The 27,658-nt window shown below is 46.5% G+C and overlaps 3 protein-coding genes and 1 long non-coding RNA gene across 15 annotated transcripts; 2 read left to right on the top strand and 2 right to left on the bottom strand.

The window, feature by feature from the left end:
- On the bottom strand, window positions 1-27,496 carry LOC108127872 (trichoplein keratin filament-binding protein). Of its 2 annotated transcripts, none has more exons than XM_017245175.3 (2): window positions 27,363-27,496; window positions 1-1,778 (listed from the first exon to the last, which is right to left on the bottom strand). In XM_017245175.3, exon 2 carries the CDS (start codon window positions 1,753-1,755, stop codon window positions 250-252), a length of 1,506 nt encoding a protein of 501 aa, XP_017100664.2. In that variant the 5' UTR covers window positions 1,756-1,778; window positions 27,363-27,496; the 3' UTR covers window positions 1-249. The 2 variants fall into 2 exon arrangements, with proteins under 2 accessions (XP_017100664.2, XP_017100665.2); XM_017245176.3 differs by lacking the exon at window positions 27,363-27,496 and adding an exon at window positions 2,078-2,226.
- On the top strand, window positions 7,255-13,299 carry PGRP-LB (Peptidoglycan recognition protein LB). 2 transcript variants are annotated; one of them, XM_017245178.3, is made up of 3 exons: window positions 7,255-7,993; window positions 12,417-12,785; window positions 12,850-13,299. In XM_017245178.3, the coding sequence occupies exons 1-3, from the start codon at window positions 7,957-7,959 to the stop codon at window positions 13,134-13,136; spliced, it is 693 nt and encodes a 230-aa protein (XP_017100667.2). In that variant the 5' UTR covers window positions 7,255-7,956; the 3' UTR covers window positions 13,137-13,299. The 2 variants fall into 2 exon arrangements, with proteins under 2 accessions (XP_017100667.2, XP_017100668.2); XM_017245179.3 differs by lacking the exon at window positions 7,255-7,993 and adding an exon at window positions 12,026-12,164.
- Window positions 10,579-11,922, bottom strand: LOC138926587 (uncharacterized). 3 transcript variants are annotated; one of them, XR_011443151.1, is made up of 3 exons: window positions 11,829-11,915; window positions 11,262-11,756; window positions 10,579-11,189 (listed from the first exon to the last, which is right to left on the bottom strand). It is a non-coding gene; the product is annotated as an uncharacterized lncRNA (long non-coding RNA). The 3 variants fall into 3 exon arrangements; XR_011443152.1 differs by having other exon boundaries at window positions 11,262-11,718; XR_011443150.1 differs by having other exon boundaries at window positions 10,580-11,189; window positions 11,262-11,718; window positions 11,801-11,922.
- sals (sarcomere length short) lies at window positions 14,155-27,658 on the top strand. Of its 8 annotated transcripts, none has more exons than XM_043212274.2 (9): window positions 14,782-14,836; window positions 17,221-18,118; window positions 24,470-24,593; window positions 24,708-24,797; window positions 24,911-25,661; window positions 26,574-26,684; window positions 26,755-27,017; window positions 27,082-27,307; window positions 27,379-27,658. In XM_043212274.2, the coding sequence occupies exons 2-9, from the start codon at window positions 17,428-17,430 to the stop codon at window positions 27,577-27,579; spliced, it is 2,457 nt and encodes an 818-aa protein (XP_043068209.1). In that variant the 5' UTR covers window positions 14,782-14,836; window positions 17,221-17,427; the 3' UTR covers window positions 27,580-27,658. The 8 variants fall into 8 exon arrangements, with proteins under 8 accessions (XP_070136938.1, XP_043068209.1, XP_043068205.1 ...); XM_043212270.2 differs by having other exon boundaries at window positions 17,221-18,487; XM_043212272.2 differs by having other exon boundaries at window positions 14,809-14,832; window positions 17,221-18,487.

The raw sequence follows: 27,658 nt of genomic DNA, 5'->3' as shown, positions 1-27,658 counted from the left end.
TTTTCTTCTGGCCCACAAATTGAGTGATTTATTGCCGGCCCCACCTCGAGGGGAGCGCCAATCTATCAGCCTTATCGACTACAAGTGCACAGAACGGTGTTGTGTGGTGGGTGGAACGAGGGTGTGTCTGGGAGGTGCGTGTGTGGCGGGCACGAATGTTGAACTATGACTAAAACGGGGGCTAACCTAGAGCTAGGGCTAATAATACCATTGAAATTTAAGCTGGAACGTTATTAAGTTGAGGCAATTTTAGGTCCAGGCCACTCGCTTGCGGGCGAACTTCGGCGGAGCGGCCGTCTGGGGGGTGACCACGTTCAGGGAGCGAGTCTTGCTAAGGCGTGGCGAGTCGGGCCCACCCCGGGCCGGAGGCAGATCCTGCCACACGTCCAGATTGAGGTTCGAGAACGAGTCGCTCACCTTGCGTTCCACTTCCGCACCGACAGAAACGTCCTCCGCAGCAAAAGCAGTTTGGGATTCTGACTCATCGAAAGCGGAGGAAAGCGATGGCACTTCGATGGGCTCCTGGCTGAGCTGCTCCAGCTGCTTGTTAGCCTGCTCGATGCCGGTGAGGTGCTGGCTCCGCAGCTCCAACACCGTCTGCTGCTGGTTAACGTTCTCCTGGAGCAGCCCACCCAGAGCCGTCGTTTCCTGGTCAATGAGCTCACTCAGTTCGGTGTAGCGCTGCATGTGCTGCTCCCGCCACGCGTCCTCGCAGCGCTGCAGATTGTACTTGGCCTCCGACTCGTACATGGTCTCGATTTGCACGCACGCCAGTTCCTCGTCCTCCATCTGGGTGCGGTACTTCTTCAAGAGGTCTTGGAGCTTCTCTTTCTTAATCACGTATTTGGACATGCGCTGGAGAAGATTAATGCACAAGGACATTTGTTTGCGGGTGGCTTCGCTGCGCTGCCGGATGAACACCTTGATCTTCTTCAGGTTGAAGGCGTGCCCCGCATCAGGACGCTGTAGCACCAATGCGGTGCTCTCCTCCAGCAGCTGCTTCTCCTTCTCCAGCTCGCTGAGAAACAGCTTGAAATGCTGCTCTTCCTCCTTCAGCCGGTCGGCTTCCACTTGACGGTCTCGTAGCTCCGACATGTGTGTTTCCTGGAGGGCACGAAGCTCACGAATCTGCTGCTCGCGGACCTGCTGGAGTTCCTTGTGAGCCTGCTCCGTGCGGTGGACCTCCTGCTGGAGCTGCAACTTCCGTTCGGCCGCCAGGGCCTGTTGCTCCTCCCGCTGCTGCTGACCCTCGATCTGACGGTCCAGCCAGTTCAACTTGGCCAGCACCTCGTTGTCGGACTTGGACTGGTAGAGCAGCTTCTCATCGTCTACGCCATGACGCCAGCGGCCGTAAAGCTTGGCCTCCATCTCCAGCTTGCGTCGCAGCTGCTCCTGCTCCTTGAGGGACTGGTTGACCCGTCCAAGCATCTGAAAATCTCCGCCGCCGGGCTCTCTCGGCCTGCGACGCCGCTCCATCTCGCTGTCGTATGCCTCGCTTTCAGACTCCAGGAGCCGGCGAAGTCGGGTCTGGCGTTCGCTGAGGGCCGCCTGCTTCTCGGATTGCTCGCGGCGGGTCTGGAGCCGCTGGTCCGCCTTCTCGTAGTACTCCTTGTTGGTCCAGTTCTCGAACCGGGAGGTCACCTTGCCCCAGTGGTCGTAGTAGCTGTTCACCGCCTTGATGGCCTGCACCCGGCTGTTCTCCTGCTCCATGCGTTGGGCATAAGCCGCATGCTGTTGGTTGAGACGGCTCGGCATTCTATAGTCGTTGGTCCTTGGTCCTGTCAAAACACAAAGAGAAAAGCAGTGAAAGGCAAAGTGAGTGCGAGGCTGAGGAAAGGCGCCAGTTGGCTGACAACTTCATAAACTTTTAAATTGGGGCCAAGGCGAGCAAAGGCACCGCATCAACTACTATCTGCAATATTTCCAGCTTTTCCTCCCGGACTCGGCCCCGGACAAGGGAAAAATCTCAGCTGGACACACACAGCACGTTATTGGTGGCGCAACTTTATTCAATTAGCTTGAAGAGGATGTTCAACTCTGGACTTGCCGGACTGAAGATGCAGGACTCCAGACTCACCTCAGATATATTCCACTTTGGAGATGCAGAGAACCCGAGATGAATGTTTACTGTATTTTCCTTTCTGTTGACTTGTCTGTTTCTGTTTTTTGAGAGTTGCCTACTCTGACCATTTGGAAATTCGGAGAAACTGAGAAAATGGAAACGAATACCATTTCATTCTCGGTCAAAGGCCAGCCGCTCTGGTCAAGCATTTTTGGCGGCTGGACAAGCGTTATGGTTACCCAGCTCTCCAATTCGGACAATTCGCTTTTTTCTCCGCAATTGCAGCCTTCACCGCAGCTGTCACTAACTGCCAAACCAGCAGAACCAGCACCAGCAACAGCAGCAGTAGCTGTAGCAGAGGCTGGCAAAGCGCAAAAATATGGCAAAATCTGTTTGGACCACCTCGTGTCCGCATTCCCTAACTACCCACGACCCTGCTCCTATTCCCGGAGCCTTTCCTGGCCAGAACCAGCCGCCAATCCATCAACGGGGCAGCCCAGCAATCTGTCAGAGGGTCAGGATGCAAATGTCCACACTCGGAACAAAATTTATTCCCAGCGGGAATACCCGACTGCCCAGCTTTCAAACAGGATTGCTTTCACTTAAAGGGGAACTTTCGGAAGCATTTAGGCCAAACTTTCAGGAACTTGAGTGGAATTGATTTATTCACTTTCAAGTGTTTGCCATGATTTTATTTTTCACAAATTAATGAGCATAGTAAGCATTTATGTGGTCTTATTAAAGGAAATATATATACCAAGTACATTAAGGTGAAAGGAAATAATAGCAAGCCCAGAGTCTGTCTTGAAAGAGATCCCCAATTTATTAAAATTTTCCAAAGTTGCTTCACAGCCCTTATTTCAATTTTTCTAAGTGCAAAAAGGAGCCCCCCCAGAGGTCTGAGCTAATTTCCTAAAGATTTATGGCCAGCACGAAGCGCATTGATATATGCCAAATTGTTTACAAATTGATTGCATTATTAATAATGCCCACAGAGGCTGGGGCTCCACCGACCAAAGCCTCTTGCGATCTCATTCCAAATTCAATGGAAAAAGCTAACAAGGTGCGTGAAATGGATGGCTGCGGGATGTGGAATTGGGGATGGGCGCTGCATGAAATGTAAAATATTCCGTCAAAGTACTCCTTATGTCATATGACAGACGACAAACTTTGGCAATAAATCAAACAACAAGCGACGAATGGGGGTGCCGTTTGGAGGCGGGCGCTAATACTGGATAGGATCTGTTCACTTCTAAACAGTTCAGGTTCGGTTTTGGCATCCTTTGCGGGATAACTGAGTGGGCGGGCACACGTGGAGCCCACAGCCATAGCCCTGAGGCTGGAGTCCGGAGCCCACCAGCAGCGAAATGCCAAGATGCCACCGCTATATAGGACTTAATACACTTTCGGAGCACACAAATTCACTTCCTTAATTGAAATTTTAATTTGAATACTTTGGCAAAGTTTTGGCCCACAGCCAGCGCCAGCGACAGAGCTCTGGCAGCAATAACAAACAGCCAAAAAGTCGCCGAAATCCATACCCGAAGCGCCCCATATCACCACCAACCTCTCGCAGCCATCTCCCCATTCCCAGGCAATCTCGCACAGGCTCAGCGCGTTTTCAATTTACGCGCCTCGCGAGTCGTTTGTCATTTTATGCGTCCTAATATATGGCATGTGCGTGCCGCTACAAGGATACCAGCACCAGCACCAGCCCCCCACCCTGTCAGGCGCCCTTTATGGGTAAATTTTCCTGCCAACCAGCAAGGCGTAACTAATCAGCACAGACAATGATATGGCGACATCTGATGAATTGTTCACCCTCCCGAAGACTCGTCCTCTGCCACGAATTTAAATTTTGCGGCGGAGGAGGTTGGGTGTTTACATCTCAATGCGAGAGTACAGGGAAAAAAATTAAATTCAATCTCCCAATTCAGTTTTTAATTATTCAGGTTGCCCAAATTAATTGATTGTGCAGTTTTAAATAATTGAACACGCCACAGGACTAATTTATTTATTGATTGGCTTTTTTCATGCAACTCCACGGAGAATCGAGGCAATTTTGAATTGCTTCCTGTATCGTTTTCAAATACACACATTCATTCAACTCTGATTAAAGTGACTTTAATATATAGTGGTGCTTGAAATCCATCGTCTTATCAATTTTGGATTATATGATCTAAGTAGCTTCCATTCCGCCGTGTAGATAGACTATGGCCTGCCCATCAAAGAGTTTTCATTGAGGCCTCGGGGGCTCCCCAGAGATTGCAATTACTTTTGTTAATTGTAATACACACAGACAGACACTCGTTTATTTATCTAATGTGCGAGAGTGTAAAGCTTCTGCCCAGATAATGTTTACCTTGGTGAATACCCGGGCTTTGGCACTGGCAGTGGCAGTGCTACAACCAGTGGCTGTGGGGAATCAAAGAACGCCAGTGATTTTGCGTGTGATTTTTTCCCCCACCAGCATTTTTCATCGGAGGAGAGCGTGCCAAGGCGTAGTTAGTGAGCGGGGCACTTAATGCCCTGATAAGATGTGCGATTAGCGGGGGCCCAGCCGAAGGGTAAATTATGGACACAATGGTCAGTATTATTGGGCGATCCAAGCCGCACAAATAATACTCTTACTAGTAGCTACCCAAAGGATGTCTATTAAGAGTCTTGACTAAGAACTGAAATAAGTCTAGGCTTATCATGTTTTTTATTTATTTTTATAATTTTTATATAAAAATATCTTATTAAGTTTTAATTTCTTTCTGTGTAATCATAAGACTTTTATTACTATATGTATTTACACACCTGCAGCAGTAAAATATCTGATATCCAAAATTATTGCAGTAATATTGTGGTGTCATGCATAAAAGACCTTATTGCCTGTGAGGAAGTTAGTCTTTTCAAAACCATTAATACATTTATCGCAATCGGTTATGATTATGCCTACGAGTTCTGTGGGGTTTCTGGTAGTAGAATTGCCATTCCCCTATACCCCCTTAAGAGTAAGAGCAAATCGAGATTACAAGACCTAATCAAAGGCGCTGGCTGACAGGGGCCTACAAATATACAGGTGGGTTCTTGTCGATGGACTCTAACTTCTGTTCAGTTAGAGCTTCATTGGCATTCACGCACAACATGGGCGACAAGGCGTCTGGATCGGTTTCAACTTCCCCACTGGACTCCCACACCCACTCCAGCTTACCTTCCCTACCCTCAGACCTCGCCCCGATGGATTTCGAACAATTCAAGCAACAGCTGTCCTCAAGTTGTGGTAAGTACCGCCGCAACTATTTTGTTGCCCGAACTATTCAACTATTTTCAAGAGCGCTCGAAAAATTTCCCCTTTTTGATGTGTAATAAATTAAGCTTTTTGGCATCCGCGTCGAGGGGGCCAGGGTGTGTGTGGCCTGCGTGTTTACCTTGCCACAAGCATAAACAAAAAAAAAAAAGTAAAGCACCTCGAACCAAAGAGAAAATGGGTCTGGTGATTTGGACTTCCTTTGGGCCGTGGCGCTAGAACGCATCTTCGCGGTGCTCCCCCGAAATTTTCGACCCGAAAACACTATCCCACAGTCCCACAGCCATCTCTAAAGATACTAAAAAGTAAGATACAAATTCAGATTTGGATCGAAATGAAGATGAAGATGAAATGGAATTTGTTTGTTCGCCATAAATCGACGACGGAAAATAAAATGCTGTTAATTTGTCTATCCATCCAATCTCGGCACTCCGACTAAAGCAATTTAGCAGCCGCCGCATTTGCAGTGGGCTTCCCCCGAAACAAAGGGGCATCCCCTGCCAAAAAAATACAAAAAATTAAAAAAATTGTACACAAATATACAAATACAGATGAAAAAGAATGTCCGGTGGTCGGTCAAAGAAAGCAAATGACACAGAGAACACTGAGGATCAGTGATGCTGTCACAGTGAACAAGTCACAGTTTTTCGATGAACCCACAAACATAAAATAATGACGTTGGAACACCCAAATAAGAGAGATACATTAATAATGGGCATAAAGAAAGTCATAACAAGACACTAATAACAGATGATTGGTTCCCACATAATAAATATTCATGGCGCCTCGAGTTATCACATAAATATTTATGGATTCCACAAAAAAGAGTTTAAATGAACATCTGGAAGTCAAAGCCAGTCCATCGTCAATGCAAATGTTGGATAAAAATTAGTCACCGTTTGGAAATGATATCTTTAAAAAGAAATTCCTAGAAATTTTTACAAGAAAACATGACAAAAAAGAATATCTTAGAGCTTATCTATTATAGAGTATCACCGCGACTCGTCGAGGGATGTTTGGGGGGTCGGCAGTTGGAGTAATCGTGGACATTCCCATAGCAATTGTTTCAAAAACTATTGTCTGGCAAGATTGTCAACAAAGTTCCCCCTCGGCTGATTTATTGCCTCGATAGAAGTCTCTTATCAGCAACGGCCTTCAAGAGTGACCGATATTGAACCACTTGATTGAAGTACGCCCTAACAACCCAAATATGATCAGCGATCCGCATCGCGGTCACCTAATAGTAGAAAATCAAAGCTGTTATAATTGCCAGTCACCTGTCCCTGTCGGAAGTCGTGATTGCGGAACGCGAGGCGTGAATTTTGCCCTAGAGCTTAGGCAACGTTTTCGATGATTAACCTTAATTGCATATCAGAGTGATAGGTCTCGCCCGATCACTGGGGAAAAACTGGGGATATAATTTAAATATATTAATTAGATTGAGTGTGGGCTGTGTTCCCCTATAAAAGATTATAATTTATCATTTCCACATAAAAATAAATTATATTTTGAAATCTGTAAATTTCATAATAGATTCCTACTATAAAAGGTCAAAATACTTTCTAGCCGATTGCCTAATGAGTGTGTTAGGTGCCGAAAACCGGCATTTTCATTTCGTGCCTCCTCATCTGCATATTTGTATACACGTGCAGTAATCTCTATTGAAAAAAAAGAACCCTATGAATTGGAAAAAAAGTACCGCGGAATGGCATGGTTGCGGTTTAATGGGGTTAAGTAAAACAAATTCACGATTAAATGGAAGGAATTTGCCAAGAGCCGTGTAATTCACACCGTATTGCCGATCACCATGTCGAATTTCCCTCAAGGGAACCGTAACCTTTGGATAAGCGGCATTCCCCCCTTGGAATTGATAACAGTTTTATCAGCAGCGACGCAGGCAGAGGCAGAGGCAGCGACTGCGACAGCGGCTGAGTCGTCGACTGAAGCAGAGAAAAGCTCGCTCGGAGAGCGGAAGTAGCCGCGAATCGATGAGCGTGCGGTTTTTGGCGAGGTGGCGATGGAGAGCGATCAGCCCATAAGTTTCATGCGATTAACCATTTGTTTGGCATTGCGGCAACGGCAGCGGCAGTGGTAGCAACGCCAGCAGCGACGTCAACCGAGGCAGAGGCAGCGGCAGCCGTGGTGCGAATTTTTCGTTCGTCTATAAACTCAGGTCCGCCCTTATGTTGGCCAACACTCGCGTTTTTGATACGAAGCATAAGACCGCTATGTGAGCACAGCGCTTCGATATCTCTGACCTTCACACACAGTCGAAATTTTGCACAATTCTTGCCACTGCACAAAAGTAACTTGCCAACCAACCAACCAACCAGCCAGCCAGCCAATATTAACAACAAGCCAGTCTAGCTAGCTATCGAGCAAGCAAACAAACAAACAAACAACAATCAAGTTGGAGCGCTCGGCGCGAAGCAATCGACACAAAAGTTCCTAAATCAAAGTCACATTTGGTGCGCACACAAGTTCCTAAGTAGCTCCACCCAGCAATCGCAGTTGAAAAATCATCATCAGCAACAGCAGCAATTGCAGCAGCAACATCAACACAAACAGAAGCAGCAACATCAGTAAAGAGCAAGACATCATGACAGCGCTGGGATTAGTTTTGCTATCAATGATGGGTAAGTAATTTCGAGCGCCGGTTATCGGGAGTGGGGTATAATGCTGATAGCTCCTCACCTGCCTTATCGGCAGGGGCTGCTCTTTAATTTCTGGGCGCCCATTCGCTTGTCAATCGCGTCAGCTGGGCCCTGATAATATTATACATACATATATAATATAATATATTCATTTATGAACGCTGCCAGATATGTGATTTTTTGTTTCAATTAATTACTGACATTTAGCAAAATTGTCATTTACGGGTTGACAGCCACCGGCTGAGTGAAATTGTTTTTAATTTTAATATTCATAATTTTCGCACCCTAACTGAGTGAGAGTTTTGTGTTTGTTATAAAAGTTAAATACTGATAAGGGCCATAAAATTTATTTGATAAATTTTTAAAGTAGAGAGTATTAAGATACAAAATTTTAACTTTGATTTTTAAACAAGCTTTAGAATAAAAACCCTGAAGAGCATTGATTTTTCGACTTTCGAAACTAGAATGAATGCTTTCTTTTCTTGTTTTTTTTTTTGCATTTTTTTCAGCTTTTATTATTGTTCTTTTTTTTAAGTTTTTTCCTGTTTGATCCGGGTACTTTTTTTTTGTTTTTCCATTCGTTTTTTACGGGTTGACTTTTATTTTTTTTTCTGTAATCGAGCGTGACTTAATTTCGCACATTCCCGATGAACAATGTATGGTGGCTCGGATATTTGTTTAATGAGAGTCGGACGGCACGGGCTCTCCAGCATCGTCAACATAATAATATTGAAATGTCTCTATTATGTGCTTTGCCTGATTAAAAACAAACAATTACCTAAGGGACCACTCAGACCCACTCCTTGCCGAGTGTGTGTGGGTGCTGTGTGTCACTGCCACTCTAATTATTTGCCGGTAATTTAAATACCTCAATTATGCCGGAATTTAATCAGTAGAGTAATTGTAAGCGTGTAAGCATGCCGATAGTAGGGAACCCCCGCTCCCCCACTGGATTAATCGAAAATTATCAAAGAACTTTACGCCAATGCCTCCGAAATTACTTTTTGTAACGAAGTGTGGGCCATAAGCGAGGGCTTAGGTGATTTTCCACATAAATTGCAGCACGGTCGTGCGATAGTCGAGCGGATGTCGGATGTGTGTGTGTGCCACACAAGTTTGCAACATTGATTAGGCCAACGAGTTTTAATGTTTACTTTATTAGGCCGCGTAATTAGGGTAACAATTAGGTAGGCAGGCAGGCAGGCTGGCAGAGAAGTGCTCTGCGAGCTTTGCTGTAAATATAAGGTTGTCAAATATCTCCCTTCCGCTTTTTTGCTCTTTATTCAATGCTTTATAAAAAGTGTTACAGTGATCCGATTTAGTTGAAATATGCGCCGTTTTGTTCGATAATCCGTTTCCATCTAGACGGCAACTTCATAATACCTCCCTCGTAGAAGCCCCCCTCCTTATTTGCGAAGAACTCGGACAGCCACTTTTCACAAGCCTCTTTTGAGTTCAACTTTACACCACCAAGGGCGTTCGTCATGGACAGGAACAGGTGGTAATCACTTGGCGCTATGTCCGGGCTATATGGTGGATGCGATAAAACCTCCCATCCGAGCTCCCGTAGCTTCTGACGAGTCATCAACGAAGTGTGTGGTCTGGCGTTGTCCTGGTGGAACACTACACCCTTCCTGTTGGCCAATTCTGGACGCTTCTGGTCGATCGCCTGCTTCAAGCGGTCCAATTGTTCGCAGTAGATGGTAGAATTAAGCGTCTGGCCATATGGGAGCAGCTCATAGTGGATGATTCCCTTCCAATCCCACCAAACACACAGCAAAACCTTCCTGGCCGTCAATCCCGGCTTGGCCACTGTTTGGGACGATTCACCGGCCTTCGACCACGACCGTTTTCGTTTGATATTGTCGTATGTGATCCATTTTTCGTCGCCAGTCACCATCCGCTTCAAGAATGGGTCGAGTTCGTTCCGTTTCCGCAGCATATCGCAGGCGTTGATTCGGTCCACAAGGTTTTTTTGCGTCAAATCATGCGGCACCCAAACATCAAGCTTTTTTTTGTATCCAGCCTTCTGCAGATGGTTTAAAATGGTTTGGTGACTAACTCCCATCTCCTGGACGATGTCACGAGAAGCCACATGCCGGTCTAACTCGATGTATTCCATGATTTGATCGGTATTTGTCGTCACAGGTCTTCCGCCGGCTGGCTTATCCATGGTGTCGTTTTCACCGGCTCTGAATCGTCGAAACCATTCCTCCGCGGTTCGAAGTGATAGAGTACCATCCCCCAAAACCCCATTAATCTCACGGAACGTTTCTCTAGCGGATTTGCCTTTAACGAAGGAAAACTTTAAAATAGCGCGAATTTCGGCGTTAGTGAACTCCATGTTTACACGTCTATAACTGGTGAACGCAATATCCAAACTAATCATGCATAGCGTCGTTTTGTAGGTTATGTCAAGACCTTTTAAATTATGTATAGTGTTGCCAGATACGAGCTCTGTAGCGCTTTGTACATAGCCGCGAAATTCAAAAGACAAAAAGGCGGAAGGGAGATATTTGACAACCTTAGGCGGAAGGGAGATATTTGACAACCTTGACAACAATATAAATGTAATTAACATGTTACACACACTAAAAAGTAAGCGGCATAAATTAAACAGCCAACGATTTGGCCTCCCACCTCCCAGCTCCAGCTCCTGCTCCTGTTTCCTGCTCTGTTTATTATTCAAGCACGCGCCGTCGATGAAGTCCAGGATTCAGGACTCAGGATAGGTGCCAAAATGTGGGCGTGACATTCAGTCCCCCGGAACTATAGCTCTAAGAAAAATAGGATCATTTTTAAGGCTTCAATGCTAACCAGTTGACGAAAATAGAAAGCACAACCATTTTACGCTTGCTATTATTTTAGTAAAATAATTTCAAAATTAGTCGCTATTTTTAGAGATATTGTTGTGACCTTGCCTGTTCACCTACGCAACTTTCGCTCTCCGTAAATTTTAATTAGAAACTGGCGCTGGCGTCTCCTGTTTCCCGCCACCACTTCACGCCACTTTCGCTGTCCAAGTTTTCCGTATGCATATAAATGCCGGAGGCATACAGCTCTAGTTGTACGGGGGGCGTGGCTCAGAAGTTTTTTGGCAGACGCCAGCAAACACCGAAAGTTGATGACGGCGGCTGTTCCTGCTCCTCTCCTCCTATACGATTTGCTTTCATGTTTGCTGGCACACATAAAACAAATTTTGAATGAAATAGTTTTTGAATTGGAGTCCAAATTTGCATTTATGACTCACGCAGAGGAACCAGGGCCATCCGGAACTCGGAACGACCTCCGTTCCCCTCTATAATACTGCCTCTCCCCTGGCTCTTCGCTTCCGCGGGTCGCAGTGTCAACGGCCAAAACGCTCACGCCATTGATAGATGATAGCACCTGTTGCTGTTTGGCCGGGGTCTTTCATTTATTTTGCGTTTGAACGTTTCGCATTGGGGGGGATTTAAGCTGAGTCACGGTGATAGATTGCGAATTGAATAGAACTGAAGATTCCCTACAGGTTTGGAAACATTTATCTCGAGATGATCCGGATACGTGGCGGAGAATATCTAACACATTGAGTCGTTTCTTTGACGTAAGCTGGTATAAATATTTACATTCCCACAAACGTTTTGGAAATTATTGCCTAATATACATTGAACGTGAATACGCAAAGCCATAAATTTGTCTTCAGTTTCCCGTTCTCCATAATTTGCCAGCTAAGTCAACAAACATTAAAAGTTTGAAAGGAAAATATCTTAAATTTTAGAGGAAAATTAATTTTTTAAGAGTTGTGATTACCTATAACTCGCTAAGCAGTATACCTCACCTGAACCCTGGAATACTACAGATATATGTGGCACCAGAGCTACGATAAATAAAAATCACCCAACAGCCGGTAGTTTAGCATATTTAATACCCGCTCAGCAGCGGCTGATGACGCTGTTGATTGCCAATCGGAGCCGATCGGCGACTTGTTTTTTAGCAGCTCCGCTCCCCTTTAGACCTCCGAGGGGAGCTAACGGGGATTTTCAGCGGCTAGAATCGGGGAGTCGGTGTCTGGTTCAGTTTCGGTTTGTGGCTCGTCGGAACCGCAGCCACCGCGGCAGCAGATAGTAGATAGCGCTTCACGTGGGGGAATCCGGCCATCATTTATCAATGGAATGTGAGCGATGTACGGTAGCAGTACCGCAGACCACACCCCCACCTATTACACCGCCACTACCACACGTCACCCAGCTACGACTCTAGCCCCTCTACAATTAGGGCCAAAAAGGCGTTGCCTGTCTTGAAAGTTCGTGTGTTTCTGGGCGTTATATATATTATTTTTTGTGAAAGATTGTTGGCTTGAAATTGAGATGTTCCTAAGAAGTTTGTAGATAGTTCGTTTACCTTAATTTCTCTTTTTTTATTTCAGGCTACAGCCAGCACATGCAACAGGCGAGCATGGACAGTGGAGCGGGCACGGCCCGACTACTATCCCGCTCCGACTGGGGCGCTAGGCTGCCCAAATCCGTGGAGCACTTCGAGGGCCCAGCCCCGTACGTGATCATCCACCACTCGTACATGCCGGGAGTCTGCTTCAGCACGCCGGAGTGCATGAAGAGCATGCGCGACATGCAGGACTTTCACCAACTGGAGCGCGGTTGGAACGATATCGGATATAGCTTCGGCATAGGCGGAGACGGCATGATCTACACTGGAAGGGGCTTCAACGTTATCGGAGCCCATGCACCCAAGTACAATGACAAGAGTGTGGGCATTGTCCTCATTGGAGATTGGAGAAGTAAGTAGATCCTACCTTCACAAATTTGAAAGAGCTTCTAACCCCAAATTGTCATTAACTTTAGCTGAACTCCCGCCCAAACAAATGCTGGATGCGGCCAAGAACCTGATCGCCTTCGGCGTCTACAAGGGATACATCGACCCCACTTACAAGCTCCTGGGTCACCGGCAGGTTCGGGACACCGAGTGCCCCGGTGGCAGGCTCTTCGAGGAGATCTCCAGCTGGCCGCACTTCACCAAGCTCAACGCCACCGAGACCACCACCACGACCCAGGCCCCGGTGGAGCCCCATGTGCATCCCCAGCCACCTATTGCCAAATCCCCGCCAGCCGCTAGCCAGCCCAAGGCCTAGGCCTGGCCTAGGACCCTATATAATAACCCTCAACCCACCAGAGGTTGAGAGAAGCCACAACGAGCTCGGCTCCCCGCACAATGCCAAGGAGTTCATTCAGTATTCATTAGATATCTCTTCGAACATTTCACAAATAAAGCAATTTCTAGATGATAACACTTAAGCATAACCCCCATCTGGTGTCTTTGTATCTCGCGCCACCGCCCCCATAACCCACAACCCACAACGCAGTTGTCAAATCAAATAGCAATTAATTTGCGTCAAATTCGATTTCGATGGGACAAGTTTTTGCGCGGTACGCGGCGACGAAAGCGTCGATGACCTCGCTTTTCCGACTATTTGGCATTGGATGCCAGAGGTTGGGGGCCAGAGCGTGCCCCACAGACCCCATAGACAGCGAAGAGAAAAAACTGAGCTGGACTAAAAACAGTTTTATGAATTATTAAAGAGCCCAAGGCAAAATGTCCGCCCAATCAGGTTTAAGCCAAATTTTAAACAAACCCGGCCAAAATCTCACCACTACTATCACACATATTCTCATCGATTGCCTATTAAAATGGACTTCCATGCGTAGCATACTTCTCGGCAGCTGCTTTCTCCACAAAAAATTCTCTGCATATTTTCAGGCAGTATCAATTATAAAAGGGAGTCAGTTTTCAAAAAATGAAACTCAACCAATAAACAGAAAATAAACTATTTGATGTTTGCATTGCAATTTAAATAAATAAACGAGCTTACAGTCAATAGAACAATATTATTTTCAAGTGTTACAAAATGTAAATTTATGTTTTTTAATTATTCAGAGATGGAGATGCAAAAATGTGGATGTATAACTTTTCATAACTTATCCTAGTTGATAGTGGGAACCCCTTACCTAGCCTAGCCCTAGTCTAATCGATATGCGATCAAATAAACTATAAATACAGGCACGCACTGACCGATCGATCGATCGATTGCACCACCCAAGACAAATGTCAACCCCAACCGAGTGATCAAGAAGAGGAGCAACCACAGCAACCACTTGGCAGACAATGTAAATATTGAAAGCGAATCGGAGAGAGAATTAAATCTTAGCCCCAGTCAGACCATCACACAGAAGCACTAATGGGTTTGGACTTTCTAGACGAGTGGTTTTTATCACAGGGTAAGGCCACCACCTACCCACCCACCAAAACCAAACCCCCTCCAAACCGTCCCTAAATTAGCTGAGACACCCACGCCGTCGTCGAGAAACTTGCGTAATTGAGGCCCATTCACTGGGAGGACTCTGATAAGAGCCGCCTAATGAGCGGATAACGAGGGGGGAAAAGCGGAGGGCCATCCTTGAAGTGGGCCACATATACGGTTATTAATAATTCCATTGAACTGCACCTGCCATAAGGTCAATCGGACCCACCACCACCCCCACTGTTTACCCCTCGGCCGCGTGCCGAAAATGAAAAGATGCTAAAAATATTCCTCTGTCGGTCAACAAAATTTTCATTTCACTTCATTATGCTCATCCGAAGAGAGCTACTACATACATAGGTGCCCCAAAGCACCAGCACCCACCGAACAAGAGAGACTCGTCGTCCGAGAGCGTGAAAAATTTTGAAATTTTTTCGGGCATCACCGGGCCGTTGGAAAATGTATGAATTTAGTTTTTGAAACGCCGTCATAGGCGCTGCTGTTGCTGCCATTGCTGAAAATTCACTCCGTGTGTGTGTGTGTCTGTGTTGTGTTTGTGTTGTGTCTGTGCTAGTAGTGTATGCGTGTTTTGCGGTTGTGGTGGTGCGCGGGTGTCTGACCCAACCGATACAGACATACTATATGTTATAGATATATTCTATATACGTATGCAGCGTTCAACGTGCAACGCAAACTGCAACGAACGGACGAATGAACCAATTAATACACATAATAAAAATCCGACAAAAAATCCGTGAAATATCCAAAAATATAGCATCGGTTTTGTCGTGTACATTTGGGTTGCAAAATGCGCACAAACTTGGGAAAGCGCTCTGCTCAGCAGTTGTCACTGGCCAATCGATCTAATAAATCTCTGGAGGGGCGTTATGAATGGGTGCTCCAAAAATATCCCGCGGCCGATATTTTTAAACGCTCTGGCTATCTTTTTTTTGTATTTTTCAATTTTTTAGTTTGTTGACAGGCAATCTTAGGATGAAATATGGCCTGGCATCCATGGCTCTCTCTATATTTTGGTATTTCAAATGGAATTCCGCACGAATTTCGAGCCAAATTAGCCGTCCAGTGCGCCAGATTCTCGTTAACAATGTTAATTGAAATTTCATTTTTTTCGTCCCTCCCCATCCTTTTCGCAGTTCTGCCGCTGGAATATTCCTAAGTATAATTTTTATTTGCATGTCATGTTTAATTAACGCCTCCATGCAAGAAGGCCCGAGAAAGTGTTCAGCCTCTCGGTTCTCAGTTCTCGGTTCTGGCCAAAAATTTGCAATCGCCTGTCGCCCTGAACGGGAGAAATTGAAATGAATATGTAGCAGAGCAGCCGGAGCAGAGTGGGTGTGCGGATGGGTGGATGATGTGGGGGTTGTGGGTGAAAATGCCATGGAAATGGCAATGGAATGAAACAAATTCGGATTTCATTTTGCCTCCCCGCGTTCGCTTTATTTTTGTTGTATTTTTTTTGCTCCATACACCCAGTTCTACTTTGTGAAACGAGCCAGTTGAATAAAAACAAAAGCAACAATAAAAACAGCTAACAAAAAAAAAAAACGGGCCAAAAGGCGAAAGCGCCGGAGATGTGTTTCCTTTTATTCCGTCGATTTGGTTCCGTTTTGTCTCTACCACTTTGGCGGGTCGGCTCGCTCTCTAGATTTTTTCGGCTTTTACCCACCGCCTCTCGGCGGACAAAGAACCTAAAATTAAATATTTTCGCCTTTTACATATCGCAGCCAGTGGCACGTTGTTGTTTTTGTTGGTCGTGTTTCTGTTTGGCGTTGTTGATCTTGCTGCTGCTATCCATTTGCTTTTCCTTTTGGCCGGAGCTGCTGTTTATTGGAGTGCATATGCACGGATAGATATAAACGGACACGCACACCAACATTTAGCTGGACACTCATCCGGAGAGCAGCAGTTGTGGTCAGAACAATAGAGCCACAGGGCATACATTTAGCATTTTAGCTGAATGAGTTGACCAAAGAAATCATGAATTTATTTAAAATAACTATCAGTTATATTGATTCTTGTTAAAAAATCAGTAAACTTTTTTAAAATCGCTCATTTTACTATTGCCTCAAAATATGAAACATTAAAAAGTTACCTGAAATTTCGTCAAAGTGGCTATTTATCTATGTATTCCCAACATTTATGCAAGCTAATTTTATGAGTGAAATCACTTTAATATGCAGGCATGTTGGGTTTGTGGCTTGTATTAATTATGCCAAAATTAATTCAATCTATGGCTAAACATGTCATATGTATATTAATATATTTGATTATAAAATTGAATATGATTTCTAGGCTTGAACAAATTAATAAACACACAGGCTGCCCAGGCTTCTCCTCTGACCTCAGCTGTATCTGTTTTCGGGTGAATTTTCAAAAGCATTCCTGTTAGTTGCGATTTGTTGATGCGTTAGTCCCTCTGCTTCGTTAGCCCCTATATCCCCAAGGTGTATAGATACCACCCCACCCTACCAATGTCCCTGTCCATGACTATGACACAAAGGCCTACATTCTGTCTCTCAGTGGCCGAATCAGAGACTAAAACAAGCTAATGAGCGCATTCAGTTAAAAATAACATTGGAAATGAAACATACCCAAATATACACGAATTGAAATGAATTGAATCGGATTGGATTGAAAATATCTCAAACAGCTGTTGCTCGTCGTCGGCAGCGGGCCTCGAATTAAATTCTTAGCAACAAATTCGCGCTGAAAATTGTATTTAAATCTATGTGAACAAAAAATACGCGTAAAAAATAATAGAACAAAAAAAACAAACAAACGAAAATTCGGAGAAAAAACACGGAAAATCTGAATGAAAGAACTTTTTGGACAACTCGCGAGTCGCGACTCTCCCCCGTCGGTGCTAATGTGCAAAGTTTTGTGTTTTCATCAGCAGGGCCGCGAACAGAAACGGGAAAAAATAGCCAAAGAATTCACGGCAAATTATTTAAAAAGAGTGTGCAAATAGACGGTTGACGACAAGTGGGCGTGGCGACATCAGCCCCTCGAGAACAACAACAACCAAAATAAAAATATAAACCGCCGAGGAAAAGTTGGGAAAGAACTCCAGCGAAAAACTCAAACATTTAAAACAGTCAACGAGATGCCATTTGGAACGGCCCGAACGGGCACTAGCAGTGGGAGCAGTGCGCCCGGCGGACGCACCACCTTCCGTCCGCCATGGGTGAAGGACGATGGCGGCAGCACCGCCGCCTCCAGCACCACAAAGCCCAGCAGCACGCCCTGGGGCGCGAAAAAAACCAACACGACGACGACGACGGCCGCCACGCCGGCTGGCAAGGAAAACGGCGAAAAGTCCACAACAACCAAGCCAAAAGCAGGGACTACCCCGACCACAACCGTGAAGAAAACCACCGCCACGGAACCGGCTAAGAAGGTGGCTGAGCCCGCGAAGAAATCTACGCCGGCGGCCACAACCACCACGGTGAAAAAGACTCCGGAACCGGTGAGCAGCAAGAAAGCTCCCGAGCCGGTTAAAAAGGTGGCCCCCGCCGTGGGCCTCAAGAAGCCAGTGGCCACTACTTCGGCCCTGAAGAAGAAGAAGGAGCCGACTCCGCCGCCAGAGTCCTCTTCGGAGGAAGAGGAGAGCGAGGAGGAGGAGACCGAAGAGGAAACCGAGTCTGAGGAGGAGGAGAGCGAGGAGGAGACCGAGTCCGAGGAGGAGGAGAGCGAAGACGAGGAGGACACCGTTGTGGACGAGAAGGTGCCGGAGCACGTGAAGAAGGCCGCCCAGCTGCGCCCCACCACCGTCAACAAGAAGCCGGAGCCGGAAAGTGAGTTAAGCCAACGTTTCACTATAGAGAAACCCAAACTGCGCAGCGTGGTGGTGAAGCGGGACAAGTCGATGAAGAAGCTGGCGCCCGAGGAGGACGATGACGCCGAGGAGGGCGAAACTGAGGAGGAGCGGGAGCGGAGGCTGCGCTTCAAGCTGGAGAAACCGAAGCTGCGGCATGTGAAGCGCGAGGAGAAGCCGCTGCCCAGCAAGAGCACCGACGACCTGGCCAAGATCAGGCCCGTTCTCAAAAAGGTACCCAAGATCGATGAGCTCCTCAAGGAGCCGAAGGAGGAGCCCAAGCCCGAGTTCAAGACCAAGACCCTGCGGAAAGCCCCGTCCATAAAGCGCGAGGCGAGCATCAAAAGCGGTAAGTTGTCCGATCCGAGAGCGAGTGCGGTCCGTTGCGGAGCCAGCCACCGAAGCAGCCCGAACCTAACCTGAAGCCCGAAAGGATTAACCCGATTAACCTCTGCAAAAGGATCGACTCAACAAGCGCTGTAAATTATCGCCCAGCTTCTTAAATGTTTAATCTCTAACCAGCATAGTTTATATATTTTTCTTTATATTTTTTTCTCTCATTCCGGTTGGGAATTTACGTCGTCCCTGGCCAAAAGGCAAGGCCAGTGGGAGAGCATCAAACAAAACAAATAATGCGTCACCATGGCGTATGAGTGATATATGCAAAATGAATGGTCGATGGGGATGGGAGCGTGAGAGTGAGCTTCTTGCATATTAAAACACACTGCCTCTTATAATTTTATTGCCACTAATTTTGCATAGATTAGACAGGCTTTAATCACTACTAAAGCCACGATTGGCTTTACGGGGCGGATACTTGATATTTTATTAATGTGTGCTCAGGCGAATTTCAATTTAGCAATTTATAATTAAGACAGGCCGCCGAGCAAAAACATTTGTTCAGCGCTGCCGACACTTGGGCTTTCGGCTTAATTAAATTACTCATACGCCATGGAAACCTTTGCGGTTAAGAGCTAGGTTCGACTCCAAAAATGGCACCTGCATCGTGTGGGTTGCGGTGGTCTAAACAACAAAAGGAAACTTATAAATATCCTTCACTTTCGGGCTAGAGCTTATGACATGTTGGTTAGTGGTTTTGGGGACTTGATTGTTGGTTTTAAACCGAAAAACAGCACTCACGCTGCCACCAGTGTCTGTTACCTGTCGCTCTCAGCCACTGGTGTCTCTTTATTTATAAAAACGGAAAACGCAGAAATATGCAAAATGCAAGCGTCTATGTATGTATATGGAGGGCGTAGACTGGTATGCATACAGGAATACAGCCATTCGAATAATATACTCGAAATGAATGTGTAAAAAATATTTTTCATCAAAATGTTTCGCCCAAACAAAAACCACAAAAGGCAAATAGACAAGGAGGAACAACGAAATCGGGTGCAAAATCGAGGCACTGAGGCCCAGTGGCTGAACAAGGCTATAAACCAATATAAATATCATTTTTTATTTATTAAATTTTAGTGAGTGTTGGGCATTGAGTCGAGAGGGGCGCCAAGTGTTTTCCTGCCTGCAGTTACCATACCACTCTCGGCTGTATTTCGGTTTCAATTCTGAATTGCGTTTCGGTTCCAGGAAGGATTCATTGCCAAGTCCTGGCTCCTGGTGGGACTAGTGTGAGTGGAAACAAAACAAAACAGAGGTATGCCTCAGCAAACCATCTCTAATTCCGTATTTATTGCCACACACTCTTCGGCATGAAGAGGTTGTAATTTCGAAATGGACTTTGCTGCCGCGAGGCTGGGCTCGAAAGACACCAGAAATGAAACGAGGACTTGAGACCAAGGACTCGAGACAAAGAATCAAATGTTGACAGTGTGCTGCATAAGTATGCTGTCACCTGGCCTCAAAATTGAATTGCAGGAAGCTGTCCTTAGGCGGGGCTCTACATTTTCCCCCTGGGGCTGGCAACTAAAATGAAGTGAAAAGCTCGTTAGGCCTCGGGAGCTGTAGGATGCTGAATTTTATAGGAGTGGAGGAGGAGGGGAGGGAGTCCACAAAGAGGCTACGTGTGAGGCAGTTAAGTTGCCTTTGTCCCTGTCCTAATCAGTGGGCAATAACGTGACCGCAAATGCCTCCTAATCTTGACCGACAAACAAAGGGATCGAACTGGGAGATGGGCGGAGACTGGCCAAAGAGGTCACTAAATAAAATGACCGAAACGTAGTCCGCCAAAAAAACAACAGAGTAACGTCCAGAGTTGTCCTTTTTAAAGCTGTCACCCTATCAAAAAAAAAAAAGGGCACAGCTACAAGGAAAAAAGGCTACAAGGAAGAGAAGGCGAAACATTTATTTAATGTGTTTGGGCAAAGTTTTAGGGAAGGAGGGTCTCAGCTCGAGTGGAGTGGCGTTTTTTTATGGGCTAAGCAAAATTCATGATTATTGCTCATTCTGTCAAAACTACAACATAAAACGGAATGTTTTAAAGCCAGATGAGGAATGGTAAAGAGGCGCAGGGACACGGGGCAGCCCGGGACTTTCCTGTTTTCTCGCAGTCGCAACTATCAAATGATAAAAGGCGAACTTGGACTCGAACTCGAATCGGAACCAAGTCCTTGGGAGGACCAAGACGGGGGAGAACCGAAAGCTGCCAAAGATATATGGGAATGTGCTTGATAGAGTCTAACTAAATGCGCCATTTATATTCAAATATCCGCCACTAAAAAACAAAACGAAATAAAAGACGGCGCTGGCCGCAGGTCCAATACTCCAATGTCTTCAAAGGACAGCAAGCGGCAGGCGGCAGGACAAAAAAATATTTTCTTTTATTTAAATGAGCCTCATCTCTATGTATTCGTGTGTAGATGGTAGACATGTAACGGCTGCGCCCCATTTTGGGGTTTTTTCTTCCTTGGTTGGCATCCTTCGCAAGCGGGGGTCCGGCGTGGGGGGTTGGCGGGTCAGACTCGGGTCTGCTGTCATTAGAAATGTCGACTTTCAATAGGTGAGGGTGCCTTTTTTTCCACTCGGGTTTTGTGTGTGTGGCTCAGGCACCGAAGCATAAAAGATGATTAGGCCATTTCAAATTTAGAAATAGCGTGGTCAAAGTGACGTAAAAGGAAATCGTTCAAAGCTCACACACAACAGCACACTCTCTGGGATATTGGCCAATAGCTGTTGGCCATAATTATACTGGGCGACAGTGAAATGGTTGACTGCATAATTGGATTAGAGTCCCCGGCGATGGCAAAACAAATCCAAATTAAAATTGAAAATTGTAATTGGACTTATGGCCTATCACCTTGGGCACAAAGTGAAATTAAATAAGAAAACTAATGCGCGGAAACAGGGATATTATTTAATAAACAAAGGGCTCTGAAATAAATTGCTTGTTTGCTTCATTAAAGTATCATCGCATATCTTTAAAGTAGAAATGCGAATATTTTATATAAAACTCCATAATGTATTCAAATCCCAAGCAGTATCCAAAAGTTTGGCTGTCTGAAAAACAATGAAACCAAAAAACCCCTCGCCTACATAACAAGACCATATTTCCAGAGCTAATAGGGTTTCAAATAGTTACCAAAAACGTTCATGTAATCCCTGAAAGCTTCTTCGCACTCGGTTTCGGCCACGTCAAAACGGCTAATCATACGGGGAGCTCCCAGAGAGAACAGCTCCCTTCTATTCTGAGCCATGAAATATATGGGCTGACTGAGCGGTGCTTCATCATGCCCCGGCAGACAATGGAGGAACTGGAACCGGAGCCAGAATGCTGGGAAGTCAGTCAGTAGTCCGTGACCAGGACTCCCCCAGCTACCAGTTAGCAGTCACCAGCACCCGGTACCCAGTACCCTGTCTACCAGTTTTTAGAATTACCTCCTTTTTCCCAGCTCACTTTTGCCGGGCTCTTGGTTTTTGAAGACCCAGCACTCCGCACCAGAACCCCAGAGTTGATTCAATGACAACGGCAACATTTGTGCATGCATAGAATATTCAGCTGATGATAACACAATGAGCCGGGGCTGAAGTAGGAGAGCAGGAGGGCGGGATGGCAGGATGGCAGGAGGGGAAAGGACACACCACCGGGAGTGAGCTCGCAAAATTTATGTTTACATACCCCGCTATTCATTCTGCGACGTCGTAAGTGCGGGCTTTGCGGTATATTAAGTGGGTAGCATCATCTCAGATCCAGGGCTCCAGCTCCAAAGCCCTACCCCCCCCCGACATCAAGACACCAACTCCAACCGGCAGTGCTTGCTTTTTATTTAAATAAGAAATAATTTTGTCGACATGAATGAATGAAGACTTTTATCTGCCCGGCACCCTTCCTTCTTCCTTCTGTCTTCAGTGGCAAGGATTTGGGTTGATGTTCTTGTTGTTGTGACTGTTTTGCTTTCTTTTGTTTCTTGCTCGCTTCCACTTTTGTTTGCCGCTGATTTAGGATAACTGCCATGGTGGTACTTTGGTGGGGTTGGGGGCTAGTGGCTAAAGCGAGCGCTTTTCTCCATAAATTACTAAACCGAATTAAGCGCATCTCTTACTAAACGCGTCCTCAATTGGCTGTCCAAAAGTTGACCACGTATTTTAATCAGAGCTCCCACAAGCAGTTCATTAACATGCAGACACAAAGGGGAGATCCAAAGTCCGGACTCCGCACTCCGGAGGTGAAGGGCTCTAGACAATAATCAAGTTTCTCGTTTGCTCTGATTCCATTCACTAAAGTAACACGAGTTCAGATTAGTTTCATTCCTCAGTTTCAGTCCCTAGCTATAGCTAGTATAGCCAGGTGGCTGGGGGGCCGTCACTAATGCACCGCAAAAGGCAGCCAACCACTTAAAGATTAAGTGCAGATCCAGCCAGGCGCAACCGAGAAACCGAAAAACCGAAAAACCAAAAAAGAAGGAGATTAGCTGGTTGGAAGGGGAACTCCTCTTGGGTCTCTCAGAAACAGTCTCTCAGACTGGAAGACTGGGTGACTGGCAGACAAAGGATAAAGCTGAGGTGGTGGCCTTGGCTTAACAGCACCCACACAAAAACCACCCAGCAGCCATTCCCCCTGTCAGCGAGGGCTCACTCAAACAAAGCTAATTAACAGATTTGTCAGCTTTTCATCACTTGGCAGTGCCCCCATTGTTTTCTTCTCATTTTTTCTTGTTTGACTTTTACACTTTTTTCAACAAAAACAAAGCCCAAAGAGACAAAGAATGAAATGCAAAGTATTCGATAAAAAAAAGTGAATAAAAATATATATTTTGATTTATGCCTGTGTGTGAGAGGGCGAACAAAAAAATCGAAGCTGGAAAACTTTTTCAATTGTTAATTACGAGACGGACCAGGGAAACAGGGTCAGAGGAACGGGGCAGAGGCAGTCCGGCCAGTGAAGGTTGTTAGGCCAACAATTTAAGCGGAAATTTATTAGAAACAGCCGGTTGCAAGGACCCAGGAGTCCACCAGTAGTCGCCCTAATTGGCCTCGTTAACAGAAAACCAAGACGAACACGACCAAGAAAAAGTAACTTGCTAGGAAAAGGGCAAAGGACCTGCTCGGGACCTGGTCACAGAACGAAGACTTTAAACTAACTAAAATCCAGCCAGTCGGGCGCAACCCGACAAAGTAAAAAATGCAATCAAAGTTTTGTGCCACCGACCCACCACCACCGACCGAATTGAATGGTGTTAAGGCAATAAAACACTATCAAAGCCAGGACCAGGGCCAGGTTCGTAGGGGTCCTGAAGAAGCGGCACTAACTTTTCAATCTCTGCTGCAACTTCCGACAGAGACAGCCCATGTGCCAGGCACTCTACACTCAAATAGATGTCTATTTTCAGTACAAGATAGACTTAGTTCTTGTATATACATAGCTTTAGGGGAAGTTAGGCTTAATGTTGTCTCTAAAAATTAAGCTTTAATAACAAATATTGTTATTTTGGTTCGACATCCTTGATTAAAATTAATGTCTTAGTGTAGAAAGCTCCAACGGAAGCCTATTATTTCCCAAAATAATTTCAACAGTGCAAAAGAGCCTTTAATGCTGGCACTTTCTGAATTTGAGCTGCAACCTCTATTGATATGTATGGAGAAAGTTTGCTCGCAAAGTACTGCTAAATATGGGAGCGACCAGGGGAGGGGGAATGGAAAATCAGCGGGAGCTCAGGAAAGAACAACAAACAACTGACACAAATTGCAAACTCATTAAATTAAAATTATATTTAATAACCGCGAGTGCACGCAGCGCCAGCGCCCAGCGATTTGCTCTAATGCCCAGCGACCAACCCTCGGCCCCACTTTCTCCACAACCACAACAGCTCCTTACTCTGACGAAAAATAACCCCCGGCCCCCCCGCGGGTGCATTTCGTGTTTTTGTTGTTACAGTTCCCGCCCCACCGCCGCTGCCCTCGCTGGTGCCCAAGGCTCCCCCACCGCCGCCCCCGCCGTTAGCGCCCGGAGAGAAGCGCATACTCAGCGATACCCAGAAACAGACTCTCGAGAAGCTCAGGTGAGTTACGGTAGGGATGTAGGGAGGGGTGACCCGCTGACCCCCGAACTCGGGTCTCGGGTCGCGGCTTTCAGCTAGAGGATGTCCATAATTTTGAAATGCTTCGATTCGCAGAACACGACCCCGAAGGCGTCCGGACTGGTCCGAGATGATGAAGGAGGTGGAAAGCGGCAAGAAGCTGCGCCATGTGGCCTGCAACGACAGGTGAGTGCTTTTCGCAATGGAATTCAGCTAGAAAGTAATTACAACGCAATCTTGAAGCGAAATCTAAGTTCAGAAATCTTTAAAGTACATGATTTTCTTTTTAATCTTCACAGATCTCAGCCCATCCTGACATGCAAGTCTATGACGAAGGTGGACGACAAGTTTATCTACGAAACGGAGAAGGACAACTCGCACAACAAGCTCCTCAAGCAGATCCAGGGTGGCATAAGGCTGAAGCCCACGAAGACCAACGATCGCAGCAAGCCCATCCTAGACGGTCTGCGCAAGTTCCGCCGCCAGATGACCATCGAGGAGCAGCTACAGAAGTCCCAGTCGAAGGTCAACATGCTGAGCGAGGCGCCCAGCAGCCACGCCCTGGGCCCGGCTAGTGCCACGGCTCTGGGCGCGGGCAGTTCCCGGCCCAGCATCGTCTCTGCGATGTCCATCGACGAGGAGAGTCCCGACGAACTGGACGACATTGACAAGATTCGCGACGACCTGCAGAGCACCAAGCAGATGCTCTCCCTGGAACTGCGCAATCGGGAGGCCCAGGAGCGAGAGAACAAGAAACTGCTGGCCAAGATCCGCACCCTGGAAACGGAACTGGAGCGTGAAAAGTCGCGCGAAAAGAACCTGGAGTACGGATCGAATGTTATTGTGGCCACCATGGATCCCACACCCACGGCCGAGCAGTCCTACGTTAACTCGCTGAAGCGTGAAGTGGAGGACGCCCGCAAGGTGTCCAAGGAAGTGGAACAGAACTACAAGAGTACCAGCGAGCAGCTGGTGGAGGCCAAGACCGAAATCGAGGAGCAGCGCCGCCAGATCCAGCTGCTCGAGCGCAAGCTGGCAGCTGCCCTCCAGGTTAGTATTCTGAGTTCCAAGGGTCTAAGTTCCGGGATTGTGTTGCGGGTGGGGGTCTCCAAAAGTGTTGTCAGTTGAGTCTAAGGGTCTATTTTTAATTCAAAAGTAACATCCCCCCCTCAAATACTCTAGCAGATGCCAAAGTTGGGTTAAACTAACAATCTGCATGGGTATTCCAAGCATCGGACCCCGAAGCTAGTCTTCCTTTCTTGATTTTAGAATCGCCGGCGCCGCCTTGCTGATTCAGCTGCCCCGGCTGGAGGCGGCAAGTAGACGGGAGAATCTAACAAAGCCACAGCACAGTAGCCACCAACTTAGATATCCCTCGTTAGTTGTACATTGTAGTGCAGGAAACAGATCAGCTGACAACACTTGACACAAGTCTGGGAAGGTTCTGGAAATAGAATATCCTGTAGAAGGCATCCCTCCCAAGGGTTTTTAGCAAACTATGCTTTTAGATTAAAATTTTAAATGAATTTCAAACTTTAAAGCGAGATATTTTTATTAGAATTTCAAAAACATGAGCCGAAAGAAACCCTGAAAGACTTTGTTTATAAAACTTGTCCTTCGACACTAGTATGGCTTCGTTCAAAAGAATCTCTCGTGATGTAAAGTTTTAAAAAAGTTTGAGACTTAAAATTTGTTTCTGAAACATAGAATTTGGTGTTGAGTTACATTTCGACTTAAAAATAGAAAGCTTTCGTTCTGAAACTCTTGGGGTGCGGATGTCTTGAAGTAGTACTCCTGCATGCGGCATGACCTCTTGCCCATCCCAGTTTCCGCCCAGGCCCATGCGGAACTATGACCCGTTATGGACACCCACTAGTCCACCGTCCCATCCCTGAAAGCTTTGCTCTAGCACTCAGCAGCTCAGGCAACTAACCGATTAACCCATTGGCGCTCTTTTGCAAGGGCTACGCGACACCAAGCACTAACAGACCGCACATTAGTAATTGCTTTGCTTACGACGATGACGACGACGACTGCTTCTACTACGACCATGGTCGGCACGGCACGCACCAGGTAAAGCCAGGCTCCAACAGAGGACATCCTTTTAATTGGCATTCCTTATCCATGTTTCGTGCGAATGTAGGGCGGCGGATCACTGGACGGATCTCGGCGACCCAGCGATGCCAACTTCGGACGCGATAGCTCACCGGAACTGGAACCGGAGGTCAGTGAGAGCGATCCAGATGAGCCAGAGGAGAAGAAGACGGAACGTCGGGAACGACGCATGGGCAAGGAAGTGAAGGTACTACGCAGCAAACTCACCAAGCTAAAGGTCAAGGAAGAGGCCGCCAAGAAGGAGAAGGACGCCCTCAAGCAGGCCATGAAGAAGAACCATGTTATCCTCAAGTTAGTATGAGATCTATTATTATACTATCCAATATACTATTCAATCTTACGTCCGATTTAACAGAGAGGAGAACAAGAAGTTCAAGAAGCTGGAGAAGGAGGTGCAGAAGATGGCCGCCTCGATGAAGCTGGACGAAGACGAGCTGGACGGCGAGGAGAAGGACGACGAGGAAAAGGACGACGACGAGGAGGAAGCCGAGAGCGAGGAGGAGGAGGAATCCGAGGAGGAGTCCGAAGAGTCAGAGTCCGAGGCGAGTGAGGCGGAGACGGGCAGCGAATCCGAGCCAGAGGTGAGTTTTAAAAACAGAGCTGTTAATATCGTGGTTTCTCTAACAATGGACTCACCCTTATCCGTTTTCAGGACGCAGCAAACTCCGCCAAGAAGGCGAATCTGGAGCCTCGCGTGAAGAAGCACGAAAGCCGGTTTGCGGCGATGAAAAAATGCAATGTGCTGCACCAAGCCAATGTCGACAATTTGCAGGACCAAATTGTGCAGGTGCGATCGCGGGCCACAAATCTGCAGGACGAGCTGGACGCGGTTATCGCCGATCTGGGTTTCTAATTAATTTCAGTCTCGCCTTTACTTATATTTAACTCGTGTATTACTTTGACAAAAACCTAAATAAACGAAAGTAAACAAA

The sequence above is a fragment of the Drosophila bipectinata genome, chromosome 3R (genome assembly GCF_030179905.1).
Source record: "Drosophila bipectinata strain 14024-0381.07 chromosome 3R, DbipHiC1v2, whole genome shotgun sequence".
NCBI lineage: Eukaryota > Metazoa > Arthropoda > Insecta > Diptera > Drosophilidae > Drosophila > Drosophila bipectinata.
This window is presented reverse-complemented; position numbering and strand designations above follow the sequence as displayed.

What these genes read in the sequence shown, in the direction of transcription:
- LOC108127872 (XM_017245175.3), bottom strand. Translation starts at nt 1,755, where the DNA reads ATGCCGAGCCGTCTCAACCAACAGCATGCGGCTTATGCCCAACGCATG.
- PGRP-LB (XM_017245178.3), top strand. Translation starts at nt 7,957, where the DNA reads ATGACAGCGCTGGGATTAGTTTTGCTATCAATGATGG. An exon ending in AGTTTTGCTATCAATGATGG is followed by an intron (nt 7,994 to 12,416) that starts GTAAGTAATTTC and finishes TTTTTATTTCAG; the next exon opens with GCTACAGCCAGCACATGCAA. An exon ending in CCTCATTGGAGATTGGAGAA is followed by an intron (nt 12,786 to 12,849) that starts GTAAGTAGATCC and finishes CATTAACTTTAG; the next exon opens with CTGAACTCCCGCCCAAACAA.
- sals (XM_043212270.2), top strand. Translation starts at nt 17,428, where the DNA reads ATGCCATTTGGAACGGCCCGAACGGGCACTAGCAGTGGGAGCAGTGCG. An exon ending in AAGAACCATGTTATCCTCAA is followed by an intron (nt 27,018 to 27,081) that starts GTTAGTATGAGA and finishes CCGATTTAACAG; the next exon opens with AGAGGAGAACAAGAAGTTCA. An exon ending in GCAGCGAATCCGAGCCAGAG is followed by an intron (nt 27,308 to 27,378) that starts GTGAGTTTTAAA and finishes ATCCGTTTTCAG; the next exon opens with GACGCAGCAAACTCCGCCAA.